Here is a 14,357-nt window from a genome sequence, read left to right on the forward strand (position 1 = left end):
GAGAAAGTAGACATCTTCCTTCTGAGCATCATGGTCTCTTCTCATCCTTTTGGGGATGTGTTTTTTAAATAGGCTTCCCAGCCTTGGGACTCTTCTGAGGGTTGATGATGAGATTAGCTCTAATCCAGGGACTGAGTCCTTGCCCCTCATGTTCTGGTTATTGGTGAGGAACTGATCCCTCTTTCCTGACCTGTGCTGAATCCTGTGGAGCTGTACACCTTTCACTTTGAAGTGATGTTAATGTCCTCTTCTGCCCTGCCTTTCTCCTTTCAAGCAGTCCAGTGTGCACTGTGGCTTCCCTTCCTAAAAGTGGTTGGAGAAATCTCTGCAAAGCAGGGCAACCTCATCTCATTCCAGGCCTTAGCATTGTTTGTATTGATCCATGGATATCCATCTTGGCTCACTAACAAGCATCAAATGGGAAAGGTAAATACATTTCTACTGCACTTGAATTCATCTCTAGCTTGGTTCCGTTGGACCAGCTCCAGGATCTTGTTAAGAACAGAAGACAATGATCCTGTTAAAGGATGGGAGGGGAATCCAACCATTCAGGCACAATGACTTTTGTCTCTTCCCCATGCGTTGAGCACTAAAGCCCACAGAGGAGGGGGGGAGTTGAGAGAGTCACTCAATGGATTTAGTTGTTTTAAGATGCCTTGAGCACTGGAGAATAACTGCAGAAAATGGAGTGTAATACCCAGAAGAATTCTTTCTGCTTCATTAGCACATGTTGGGGAGCACGTAGGAGACCCAGGTTCTTCCAGCACCTAATAATGCTTTTTATGCTTTTCAGCAACGGAGCCTAAATCCACCTTAACATAGCCCTTTCCTCAGTGCTCAAGACAAATCTAGGCCTCAGACCCAGCTGCTTTGGTGCTCATGATATTGTGTCAATCCTTCCCATGGTTTGAAGTGCTGTTTTGCCAATTTGTTCTGGAGCATTCTAATTTGCAGAAGACACCTGTTCCTTAATTATCACCATCCTTCCTCTGTCTCTCTTTGTTTCAGCTCTTTGACACATGAGCTATTAACATGATCTGAAGGGAGGCTGTGTCGAGCAGTGTGTGTGTTGGGAGGGGAGGTTGAAAGATACTAGTCACAAACTTGAGAATAATTACCAGTAAGAGAGTTGGTGTCTGCTTGGATCGCTCTGGGTCCTTGACCTACATCTCTCTTAAGTCTAAAGCTTATTTAGCCCTTTGGAGTTTGTGCACAATCCTAGGATGCAGTGGCAATCTGTAGAGGGCAGAGGAGGGTGGAAGGAGAGTAGAGGAGTTAAGCTCCTGATTTGAAGAAAGGAACAAGAGGGAGAAGAGTAAAGGAGGACTTCTAACTGGCTAGTTTGCCTTAGTGCTAAAACTGAAAGTGTCTTAACTGTTAAGGCTGTTTTAGCTCTTAGCCTTGCCAGTTATGCTTGTGTTGTTGTATTCTGTGTGACTTCAGTGTTTCTTCCAAGGATCCTCAATTGCCTCACAAATCTGAATTCTGTGCATGCTTTCTGTCTCTTTTTTTTTTTTTTTTCTCCTAAGCAGAAAAAACAAGACTTGGTATAAATTATGGCCTTGGGTCAGAATACATCTTGACCGAGCGACGTGTGAAACCAAGGGTTCTCTCCTCTGGTCCCCTTCTGGGTTTACTTTGGTCGTCTGAGAATACTTGTGATGCGAGGCGTTTCCAATTTGCCTTGCAGATATTCTGAAACTGTCTCAAAGAAGGTTTCTTGGGGTTGTACTAGTCCTAAAATAGCTTGGATTCTGTTCTGTCACTGACTCTGTTGGGGTCGACAGAGACCTTGAGGCTCTGCAGCCTGCCCTTTTGAGTCCCAGTTCTTCCCTTCTGGTGACACCTTTTTCCGGAACTGCTTTAAGAAGTCATGGAAAAGAGCAATGTGTAAATATTAATGTTGAGTATTTGTCTTTAAAAATCCCTTTGGGATGCTCAACAAATCTGTACTGTGTGTGCTGTGGCTTCCTAGATACTGCTTGCTTACAGCTTTTGGACCTGTTAGTATATCGCTAGCCTGTGCCATCCTATGGATTACACACAGGGCTATCTTCTCTAACACTCACTTTGTTTCCCTATCACAAGTAGCTTCTCTCAGTTCACGTTCAGACCTCAGTCAAAGTCTGTTCTCTTCCTGCAGTAAAGCCTTTCCTTTTTTTCTCTCTGGACTAGGTAGGCTCTGAGTGCTGTTCGGTGCCCAGGCTCTGGCAATGGTGCTGCATGGGGCACTGTCCCTCTGCACATGGGCTGACAGCATGGGTGCCTTGTGTGCCCTGGGAGAGTGCTAGAGGAAATTCACATGGGAAACTGCATAATGCTAATTTCCAGCTGCTTTGGATATATTTTTCAACCCACCTCGAAGAGATGTAACAGACTGGTACTGCAGCACACCCCAGTTTAGTTTGCTAAGAAACGCTGGTCCCTAATATACATCTAAGAGGGCAGTGAAGAAAGATATCTCCTCATTGACGGTGTCTTTAATTTCCACAGTGAATGAAGTTCATTCTTATGAATATATCTTTGATTCCTCGCCCCTCACTTTGCACAGGTTTTCACATTCCAAGTCAACAGCTTAACTGCTATGCTATAGCTTCCCCGCTGTAAAACAAGCAACTTAAAGTGTGGGGAAAAAATGTTCCAGGCAGACCTGGCTCCATTGTTGTTGGACACCCTGAAGCTACCCAGTCAGTGTTAATGTGAGCAGGCTGGTCATGGCTATTGCTATCCAGATCTAAACTGAGCGTGTAGCTGGACAAAGAGGCCACAGTTTAATATTTAATGTTCCATAAGACTGCACAGAGAGCTTTTACTGAAATGTGTCAGTAAAGGCGTGCTGTAGCAGTGATAGCAAGCAGCTGAGAGCCAAGAGGATCCTGTGCTCCGCTTCTGCCCGAGGCATGTTCTCTGATACCAGGCAGCTTGCTTGACCCCCTGTGTCTCAGCCAACTTAGCTGTAAAATTAAGCAGCAAAGAAAGCTCCATGACAGACAGTTATGTCTGGAGGTGAACTTTCAAGGCGAGCTTTCCTTTACTGATAAATTTGTCTTACTAGCAGAATATGTGGGGTTTAACCTAATGTGTGTTTTTGTTGTCCTTCCAGGCAGCATTCACTCTCCTCCTGGGTCCTTTCACCTTCTTCAATGTGCAGAAGACCAAGTATCTTCAGATTATGACATCCCTCATGAGATGGATAGGTGAGTTTTGGCAGAGTCTTGGCCACCTCTTTACCATAGATGGAATCTGAGTCACGCTACTAACACATCTTTTTGGCAAGATATTCTTGTTTGGAAGGAAGTGCTTGTCAAAACCACCTCTTTGAGGAAGATTGTCCAAGCCTGATAAATCTTGGAGGAAAAGGATTTTTGTTCTAGGATGAAATTTCTGATTGAAACAAAACAAATTGTTCTCACACATGAGCTGGTGGATGAAGCTTTAATCAGGTTTGTGTGAGAGACAGAAGGGATTTGGAAGAGTTTCCTGAGTGTGGGCTAACTGTGATACCCACCAGTTGCTGTTCAGTAAGTTTCTCATTCTGTCAGCATGTATGCAACAGACTTTGAACAATCTTTGTTTTGATCTGAGAACAAAAGGCACTTCTGTCAGACTTTCCACCCTTAGTTTTATCATCTGTTTGCTTTTTTTTTCCCTGGGTCTTGCTTTAACATAGGATGTGCTGTATTGGAAATTCCCAAACCAATGTCTGTTGTCCTTGGGAAGCCCCACTCTCATGAGTTCTCTCCAAAATCTTACTGCCAAGCACTTCTGGGAAGATGGATAATTCCCTTAAGGAAAACAAGACATTGCTACTTTTTTTTTTTTTGCAGTGCCTTTGTCACCCAAAGATGCAGCTGCCTCACATCTGGCTTTATGTGTATGTGCCTTTAAAGGCTGAGAGGGGTGGGTGTGCTGTGGAGGTTTATGTTGAGGTTTGTCTTGTTTTGTGTAACCTAGGCAGAGTAACTGATATTCAGGGCTGGAAGAGGGTGTTAGAGCACCAGCAGCATTTCTGCAGGTTAACAGTCTCCTGATTCATGGGTCGAGACTATTCAAGCACAGAATTAGCTCTGTCTATACCTGTCACTGACCTGGAATAGAAAGAAAAGCTGATGCTCAGACTATTTCCCACCACACGCACACACACTTGACTTCAGCTGGGTATCATCCCTTTTCTGTGAGTTCAAAGGCCTATGATTCTGTTTGGAAGTGGCTGGCAGTCACTGTAGAGGAATAGAGATCCTCTGTTCTAGAGAACATCTGAGATGAGGTTAAGCAGTTGTCACCCAGGAAAATGAGGTTGGATTTTAAGCCCTCAAGTCTCAGATGCTGAACAGCTTGAGTTAACGAATCCTGACCTTGTATGGTGTGAAAATCCTGAATGTCTGTTTTTTCCTTTTGTTGTCTGAGCACATGAAAGGTTTGAAAGCCCCCATGTTCTTCAGAGAAAAAGGTTATCTCATTAAGGGATATTAAAGGAAGTTAGAGGTTTTTTTTTTTTTAAAAAAAGAGTAATCTCTGCTCAGCTCACTGGCCTGTTTCCAATCACCATGCCTCCTCTTTCCTGGTAGAGACATCAGTCAGACCTCATCCTGTCTTTGTGACAACCTGATGCCTGGCTGATCTGCCATTGGTTTCCATTCAGCCAGCTCCCTCCAGTATGAGGACTGCTAAACCTTGGCATAAAGGCAGAACTGCTTCTCTTTTTCATTGCTTGATGGAGAGGGACAAAGGCAGTGTTTGGAGAAGTGTAGGGGAAATTCATGCTTTAGCCTGATTGATTCCTGCGTCAGCACGCTGGGGAACAGCTGCCCCAGATAATGATATTTAATGACCCTGACAGCACCTCAGTGGCTACTTAAAGCAACGGATTCCGTATGTGTACAATGAGGGATAGATTTATTAGGAAAGACGATTTATCAAACAGCCATGTGGTGCAGGGAACAGAGAAAAGCTCTTGCTGCAGATTCTGGGATAAGGATGGATCCTGTACTGCCGAGATTTATCAAGCTGGCTTCTCCCATGTCCTCACATCACCGCTGTCCCCTCTTCCGAAAGAAGGGCTGAGAATTAAACACTGTTTGGTCTTTTGGTGCTTAGGGAGCTTAGGTCCTGTGGTTGATTTTAGCCATGTGGTGCTGAAGGTGGTTCTTCTGCAAAGCACTCCTACGTGTTTGTTGTGCTGGGTAAAAACCTCCCATGTGGACAGTGGCTTATTCAGCTTACCTGTGTCCGCTGGCCTGGTTTGGATGGGAAGCTGACCCATGCTTTGCATCGTGATTTGAAAAAAAAAAAGAAATCAATCCTATTTGAGCTGGGAGGCCAGTACAGGCTTTGCAGTGTGCCTGCTGCAGGACCCACCCTTTTCCCCAGCCTGATGAAAAGCCCCTAAATTTCAGAGCAGCAGTGGCTGATGTAAAGCTGCACTGCCCCAGGTGTACTGGCGATTCAGATGACAGTAGCTGAGAGGATGGTTTTTGGCAGCAGGGAGAGCTAGCTGTGTGTGAAGGTCATTTCTGCTGGTGTTTGTAACAGTGTCAGCCTTGCCTTTGAAAGTTGCTTTCCCTCTTTCTCCTGATCTAAGTGATAATCAAATGTCACTAGCCTCTTTCCAGAGTCTCATGCTCATCACAAGCAGCACATAAGCTAACAAAGCCTACAGTGGTCTGTTTCCATACCTCATGGACAAAAATTTCATTCTGTCACTGAAAAATAGAGTCTTAAACACTGGGATCTGAACTGGAAATTAAAAATGACACAGTTCAAAGAATGTGGGGATGCAGCAGGGATTGGTGTTTCATCTGGCTGTGTTTTTCCTGCCAGGGTAAGGGACTAGCCAGGACAGGCACCTCTGAAGTCTCTAAAAGGAGAAAGGTGAAGGAAGAGCTTGCAAGCCAAAGTACAGAGCCCAGACACATGGGTTCTTGTTGTCTGGGCCTGCTGAACACGGAGAGCTCATCTAGAAACAAGGCTGGCATGGCGAGGCGTTTCCCTGTCAGGACTGATAGGAGCACAGAGGGTGAATCTGCATCTCCAGGCGGAGTGGGGCTGATGGCAGGGAGAGGGCTTCCAGAGCCATCGAGCTGTTGGCAGTTTTCTGAAGAGTAACAGCTTACATATTTGGCTGCAAAACCGATTGCCACCTTGTGTGGGTGAGTGCCAATGGTTGAATTCAGTGCTGGCCTTATCTGTGCTTAGAGATCTCTGTTCCCTTGTGTAGGGTTTGCCTGCACAAGCTCTCATCCATTTCCCAACTGTAAAAGCTCCTCAGGCTGCTTTGTCAGCCCTCTCCTGCCCAAACTGCTTTGGGAGACAGTATTGTACCCTAAGGGGTGTGATACAGAGCCTGTACGCTGTGCTTCCCTGGAGAAAGGGCTAGATGGGAAAAATCACTTGTTCTAAATTCTAGTAATGGTATATGAAGTGAAGCCTTGATTTGAGTTAGGGATAAAACCTTGCTGGCTCTCCCAGCTCTTGTGCAAGGATACTGAGAGCAGACACAGGGCCCAGACTGGGTGACTAGATAAGTAGTCAGCAAGGTGAATCATCCCCTTGGAGCAGGGAGGGTTCCCTTCCCAAACTGTAACTCCTTCCTTCTTTTCAGCTCCCTTCCACCTCACCTTGCAAGTGTGGAGCTGTTATTCACTCAAGTCCTTTACCAGTTTTGGAGCCTGCTGAGGTCTCTTAGAAGAGGTTCTTGGAACAGGGCATCTCCTGCAGAAGACTAACCCAACTAAGCCACCAATAAATTAAAGCTGTTGGTATTTTCAATTCTGCTGTTTGGACTTCAGGCTCTTTTTTCCTGGAGGGTTTAAATCTGTGGTGGTGACGGATTGTTCCCTAAAGAGACCTGAATATCTAGCTGGGTGGTTTTCCCCTCCTTTCTCCAATCGTGATCAAGTGGGTAGTGTTAAGGGTGAGCTCCTGGAGGGCATCGCACAGCAAAAAGGTCTAAGCCGGACAAGTCTGATGCACCTCTCAAAGCAGAGAGGGACAGAGCTTGCTGGGGCACAGCCCTACCTCTTTATTATTGGATAATATTGGATAATAACTGTCTAGCAGTGTCATGGGAAAGGATATGGATTAGGAAAGATAACAAAAGGACAGGGCTTGGTGGAGCTCAGCAGCAAACATTGGACTATTGTGTACTAAGCAGCTAACCCGATTAATTGCAGCCTGTTACAGCCTGAGATGCCCAGCTCTATAGGTGAGGACCATTGGCTTTAAAGACGTTGGTAGCATATTATCGCTGCTGTTATTGAATGGTCTCTGACAAATGTTCCCAGACAGCTCCCACGTGGGACATTTGCTGTATGTGCTGTTCTTGATGCTGTATTGTAGTTATTAGAAAGTATCGTATTTTAATAAAGAGACATTTTATAGAGGAATAAACTTTTGGGTTTGGTTGCTGCAGGCTTAGTGCTCTCATCCTGTAGCACAGTCAGATCATACTACATCTATTGAAGTAACTGCAGCCCTTGAGACAGTATTCCCAACCCTGTCCAAACTATGATCTCACAATTATATGCCCAGAAATAAAGTCTCTCCCCTAGCTTTTTCTCTTGGCCAGTAAGGTGGAAGAAAAAAGGACAAGAATAGCCAGGAAGCCTGTATTAAGCTGGTGGTTTTGGGGCAGAGGGGTGGGGTTGGGGTGGTTTTTTTTTCTTCTCTGTACTGTCCTCTTCCAGAATACTTGGTAGAAAGCTTCTAGGGAAGAAACTAGGAAAGGGCTCTCCAAAGCATGCTGTGAGGCTAACTTCCCGTTATCTACTAATTTCCCTGATAGTTCTGCTCTCTCCAGCAGAACCCTGCTCTTCACAGGACTCCCCAGCACTTCTCTGCAGAAAACTGGTCTCAAACCATCTCACTTTGTGAGCAGGTTTCAGCTGCTGTAGTAGCTGTTGCTGCCATCCTTAGTAGGGTTATCCAGCCGTGCCGGAGTTGATTCAGTGCAGAAACTCGGAATCACTCTATGTCCTTTCGGCTGCAGTGACACAGAATTATAGCGGCGTCTGATATAGGAGGGGGTGACAATTAGCTGAAGTCCTGTTTCCGGTCTCCTGCAGACAGATTAGTCTGCCAGTGTCCACAGTCCTCAAGGTGGCCTCTTTTCTGCATCAAAAATGGAGCTTTCTGCAAACAGCTTAAGGAGGGATGTCTGCCCCTTTCCTTTCACAGACCTGGGCGTTTGGAAGTGGCAAGGAAGAGGGAATGGGACTGTAACTCAGAACACTGTTGCATGTTCATTCTGACAAGCTTCTTCAAAGTTACTTCATGTTCTTGCATCCCTTTTGGAGCAGAGAAAGCTGCTGCCAGAGCCCAGGGTAAATAATTCACTGAGAAGTGAATATATTTATGAAGAGTCAGTTAAAAGGCTGTGCTTCTGTCATGCCTGCTTTCAGAGTTGTCAGCTGAGGAGCTCATTTCAGTGCTGTTTGTGGGGGGCAGTGGGGTGAAGCAGTGCCTGTGTGAGTGAAAGAGCCTTGTTAGCTTCAGATGCAGATGGAGAGTGACGTGCAATGCTGGATGGGACCACTGAGATCCTGCCTGAGGAACTGATGTTCCTGAAAAGAGCACTTTATCAGGCAGCAGGAGAGAAACTGATGGGACTGAGGGCTGGAGAAGGGGAGGAGCTGAAAACATAAGGACACATTCAGCCCTGCAAAAAGGTCTGGATGATGGTTCACACACAGGTTTTCAGGTATATGGTGTGCAACTGCCCTTCTCACAGAAGAGTAAATTCTCACATGGAGAGAGAAGTGACTGTCAAAGCTAACAGACCAAGTCAACAGCAGAGCTCAGAGCCAAGTCCTGGTTGCAGAGGCTTTATGGTGCTTCTGCCAAAGGTGACTGGAGGAGAGAGGACAATAAACTACACGAGTATTTTTCCACCAGAAGCAAACAAGCCTTGCTGGCTGCTCTTTCCTTCCCATATGTTGAGATAAAGCATCTGTGATGAACTCCAGAGTGCAGAGCCGTTTTTCTCCCTGTGAACTGTTACTGGTGCGCAGATGTCTGTGCAGACCAGCTGATGGGGGCTGAGAGGGGGCAGCTCCACCCACTTCACAGCAGAGTTGTTGCCACAGTAGGGGGAGGCTACTTGTAAATCTTGGTTATTGCATAGCAAACCCTACCCTAGATGATGAGGAAAAGCAGGGAAATGATGCCTTTACAGCTGAGAAGTCCTGCTGAACCCCTTTTGACAGCCAAAAAGTCCTGGTGGTACTTTTTAATAAAGTTTCCCTTTGTGAACAAACAGGGCTCTGCCTGGCCTGAGGCCAGGGTGGTGGTAGTGTCTGAGATGGTTGCAGCAGGAGCTAGCCAAACCCGGCAGAGCAGGTGAGATGACTGGGCAGTGGAGGGGCCCGAGAGGCTTTTTCTTGCCTTCCTGGTAAGCTGCATCACACTTCTGTGACCTTACCATGCACAACGTGTGGCTATGCTTCCCCTGCTGCATGAGCAACAGTCCCCTGCCATGTAGACCCAGCTTTGGGGCAGGGGCGTAACGCGGTCCCTGCAGGTCTCTGCAGGTCCCTGCTGTCCATTAGAAGAAGGAACCACGCTGATGTCCCACAACTTTGGCTCATACCTTTCTTCTGGGAAGTAACTTCCCTCCTCCTTCTGACATCTCTCTCCAGAGAATTGCTGTCTTCTATGAACATATCTATCTTGCTTCCCCACAGTCTCTGCACTCATAAATCCTTCATCTTCCTAGAGATGGTGTTTTAGGGTCTGTCATTGCAAAGTCTGATCCTTAACTACTCCAGCTCCCACATCTAATGGAGCAAACCTGGTTTTCATGTTACCTCTTTACTGTCATTTCCTATAGAAACCTCCTCTGATGGTTGGAGAAATTTATCAGTTGCTGCTCTGGAGTTTACAGAGAGCTGGAGGTCATGAACAAGTGACAGGATTATAGCTTCTGCAGGAGAAACTGAGAACATGAGTTTTAAATTTAAGGATCAATGTCTTAATTTCAGATAGTTTGTTCTGCTGGCATGATGAACTTCAGCTGTGCTTTAATACCTCAAATGTCACAGCATCCATAGCACCTGGCAGTTCCAGAGTTGCACTGGGCTCTTACACTTGCCCAAAACACTGACAGAAGGCAGCTGGCTCTGAGAGGGGGCACCAGCATCCTGGGAAGATATCAATAGTGAAGTAAACACAAGTGTTGGGTAGGGATGCAGAAGGTAGGACTGTCTTGACATGATGCTGTGCTGTCGAGTATGTACAGAGCAGACATTCTTGCTTTTATGCCCTCTCTCCTGAAAGAGCTTCCTAACGTTAAACTAAATGGGATCTGTTCTCCTGTTTAGGAGTTGTCTGCTGTGTTTTGGCTTGATGGAGGATCAGGATCAAGGTTAAGGTGGGGAGAGATCTTTCTCCTTCCAAAGAGAGTGGGCTCAGGAAGCTCATGGAAATGTCCTCCTCTTGGAATCCATCATGCTACCTAATGTATGAAAAGGGAGGCAAGTGGCATTCATTGTGAAAGGGTGATTCATTATCATTATTTCTTGCCATATTGATTCTCCGCTTCGACAAGAAAGCTCTGTCACACCGTCAGCCGGCGGTGACGGATGGCCCCGCTGCAAATGTGTCAGCAGCGCAACGCGGCGCCTGCTTAAACAAATGGCTGTATGTGGGGGTAGGGGAGCAGCCAGGCATGGGCCACTGCGCCGATAGCAGGGGTGGTGTGGTTGCGTGCCAGTGCCTCTCTGGATCCCTGGAAGGGATGGCAGGCAGGTATGGTGATGTTCTCACCAGGCTTTCCTTGTGGGAGGAGGAGGAATGAGAGTACGGACAGAGCTGGAGATGTGACTCGAGCTGTGGTGAATGGACATGCAAGATGGTTCTTTCTCTCTTTACCTTTCTGACACTTAACGTAAGGTGGTTGTCATGTAACCTTTGTTCTGTTGTGTTGGGTTTTTTGTCCCTAGTAACTCTTTTACTCATCCCTGGTTTCGTGGCTGTCTGCCCCTGTGCTTTCTAGAGCCACTAAAACCATCCTTGTTTTAATGGTGACGAAAGCTTTGAAGATTGAAGTTCACTGTGGAACCCAGGAGGCAATATCTGTCTCTGGCTCTCCTTCCTGCAATCACAGGTTATCCAATGCCACGGTTCTGCAGAACCTCACTTCTGAGCTTGCTTCTCCCTTGCCAAGCCACCTCTTGCTGATTTACATGACAGAGCATCTCTCTCCTCCTTGTTCCCAGTGTGGCTCGGTTCAGGATCTTTTCCATTATTTTCCACATGCCAATAGAGACACGGAGGTAGGGCACCAGGTGAAACATGTCAAAAGTACAGTGTCCTACCAGGGATGTGAAGGAAGCTTAAGCTAGAAACTCATTCCGAGCGTCAGTTCTTCTGGGAACCTACCATGATGAGGAAAAACGTGTTTCAGCCTTGGACTTTTTTTTTCCCCCTGCAATAGCCTTTCTGCAGAAAGATAAAGCTCACGTACAAGACAACATTTTTCATTTACAAAGATGTTTGCTCTGACTCTGCAAAACAATCCTTAAGCTTAGAATGGCTAAACTATCTTCACTGCTTCTCTGCAGCTCTGTTACGCTTCTATCAAAGCTCACAAAAATGTACTTTTTAATATCCCCAGACTCTCATATTTTCCTGAAGTGCTTTTATTTGGATGTGTACTCATCTGTATTCATCCTTCTTACACCTGCAAGAACCGTAGCAAAGCTGCCCTGTCTCTGAATCAACATCTCCTGAGTTGAGCAGGACAGGCAGTAGTAGATGTCTGCAAGGTCTGCTCTGTCTGAGAAGAGCCAGTGTTTGCTCCTCAAAGAGTGAGAGGAAGGGAGGCAGCTGGGCAGCGGTGATGAGATTCATCACAACTTTTCCTTTACGACATACCCTTCCTTTTCTTCTCTTTTTTTTTTTTTATAAGCTTCACTTACATCCTTCAGTAAAAAGGGTGCTCAAACCTCTAGAGGAGAGAAGAGGAGATGAGTTAGAAGTGTCCTCTGTGCCTTGTTGACTGCAAAGCCTCTCTGGAGTGTGTGTGTGTTTGGAGTGGGTCTGACACTGTTGAAAAATCAGGACAAGCAAACCCCTTGATTTGCTTTTTAAGCACTTGTATAAAACAAGGTTTAAAACTAAGTTTTCATGTAACCTACTAGCAATCCATCACTGTCCACCTCACTTTGTGGCTCTGGGTGCTGTTGGTTGTGGTATCTGAGGGTGTTTCGTCCCTGGTGCATGTTGCTTATCCTCTGTCCTGCATATACAGGAACAGATTGAGGCTTTTTTTTTTTTTTAATGAACCCATGTCTTACTTTACCAAGGTCCTTCTAGTGAAGGAATGCTGTTAGTTTGTGTGGCAACTGTAGGTGACTTGAAATAGTGTGGTGGTGACTGCCTTCAGCCTGCTGTCCCAGGTAGAAGAGGATGCAAGCAGGAGCTTTGTGTGTGCCTGCAGGATCCTGAGCTGCCTCTTGTCTGCTCAAAGCTGCCTGTCAGTCAGAGTTTGTCATCTTCTTTTCATCTTCATTTATCATCCAGCATAACTAGGTTTCAGAGTTTCATTTTTGGGCTTGCCTCCTCCCAGGGACAGGCAGATAAATCTGGCATGCAAATGTTTTAGCTCTCCGGTTCCAGGAGTGAGAGACTCTTCTGCTGCAGGGAGTGACAGAAAATACAACCGTTGGGGCAGGGCTGCTGTTGTCCCCTCTGGGGCTGGAATTGTGCAGGGGAGGTTTCCAGTTTATGCAGCACCACCTCTCTCAAGGATCATGCATCTGCAGAACACCAGTGCTAGGGCAAGGGGAGCACAGCTTGCCTTCCTGGAAACAGTGCCAGTTCAGATCTTAGTACCGAATTATCACTCCTTGTAACTTTAACTTTTAATAGGTTTAATTTCTGAAAGAAGTATTTAAGGAAAAATAAAGGTGTTATGAATTCTAGCTTCTTAATAAACTTCTGTCTGTTATTTAGGGAATCCACTGGAAACCTGATCCTTCAGTGCTCCCTTCCAGAAAAACGTGTGCTGGGGCAGAGGAGAGCCTGTGGGTTTCTAACTGAAGAGATGCTCTGAGGATGGGGTGCAAGCCTGGGGGTTCCCCTGAACTGGTCCTGTTAGTGTTTCTGTGCAGAAAACGGGGTTTTGAGCCAATGGCGAGAGTGAGCTGGGGGTTGGAAATAGTTCACTCTTTGCTCTGCTGAGCAAAGCAGGTGAAGATTTACTCTTGTGTGCAGAGGAGGAGGTGCGAGACTTCTGCAGTTAGATCTAGTTCGTATACAGGACCAGCTCAAGACGGGGTCGCAGAGGCTGACCACCTCTCAAGCGAGAAGGAAAGGAACGGTCTCAGTATATTTCCAGAGCCGCCTAACCTGGCTTGTCTTACTGCTCAGGGCACCTTCTTCTCTTTTTTGTAGCCTGTGCAGCCCCGGGGAGCGCAGACAATGTCACATCATCTGGAACACAGCTTTTTCCGGCTACCTTGCCGTAGTGGATATGGCTGGCAATTGTCTCCCCTCTGGGGAGCAATGGGGGATGACACAACAACCGTACCTGTGTTCACAGTGCCCCTCACTTGCTGGCTTGAGTGAAGGCGAGGGGAATTGCACACCCCCAGAGCAATGAGCTGTTGCTCTCCACAGCTCTCTTGGGGAAGTAAATAGAGCCCAGCACTCCCAAAGTGGCCTGGCCCTCATGGTGCTGTGAAGGTGCTGTCATCTCTCCAGTCCAGTGTTCATGGACTTGCCCTGTCACTGGGAAACAGCTGGAAGTGAGAGGTTTCCTGAGGCAGCACGAGATGAAATGCGGTGTGTGGCTTGGTAAGGGCTCAGCACGAAGCTGGTGTTTGCTGCTGAAGAAAAGGAGGATTGCTGTGAGAGGCGAAACTGGGTTTGAGAGAGCTGGGAGTGCGCGGGAGGTGATGTTCAGTTAAGGTTAATCTGGTCTGGTCTCACTGGGGACAAAAGGCAGCAGCGTTCGCTAGCTGGTCTGTAACTCTCTTTTCTGGTCCTGTCCCTGGCAGGGTTTCCCACCTCCAGCTGCCTGTATCAGGCAGAGCAGCACTGGGCACAGAGCAAGCCCATGTCCTTGTCACCCCACCGTGAGCCTGCTCAGCTCACAGTGCCAGTGCCCACAGAGCTTGGCCACAGGACTGTGCGCTGCTCTGTTTAATTCCTCTGTATTTATATTTATGACATTCAAAGTTTTCTATAGTAGTAGTGTCAGCATTTTGTTATTTTTTTCATTACCTGATAATTCACGGCTGTACTCCGATGCCTGAAACCAGTGCAGGAGATGGCTCTGTGCAAGTCACAGTGGCCCATCCATTGCCAGCACCAGACTGTAAATCTTGCTGCTTGCTGCCCTGCCAGGCAGGTGTTTT

The 14,357-nt window shown here is 46.7% G+C and overlaps 1 protein-coding gene across 2 annotated transcripts in view; it reads left to right on the forward strand.

Annotated features, from left to right (window-relative positions):
* The window catches only part of SLC38A12 (solute carrier family 38 member 12), a 44,782-nt gene that overhangs the window by 25,684 nt on the left and 4,741 nt on the right, over positions 1–14,357 (forward strand). For both annotated transcript variants that reach the window (XM_075770296.1, XM_075770297.1), the window contains exon 9: positions 3,104–3,197. In XM_075770296.1, the coding sequence (XP_075626411.1) occupies positions 3,104–3,197 (94 nt within the window). The remainder of the gene's footprint in view (positions 1–3,103; positions 3,198–14,357) is intronic.

This window comes from Balearica regulorum, chromosome 18 (assembly GCF_011004875.1).
Source record: "Balearica regulorum gibbericeps isolate bBalReg1 chromosome 18, bBalReg1.pri, whole genome shotgun sequence".
Taxonomy (NCBI): Eukaryota; Metazoa; Chordata; class Aves; order Gruiformes; family Gruidae; genus Balearica; species Balearica regulorum.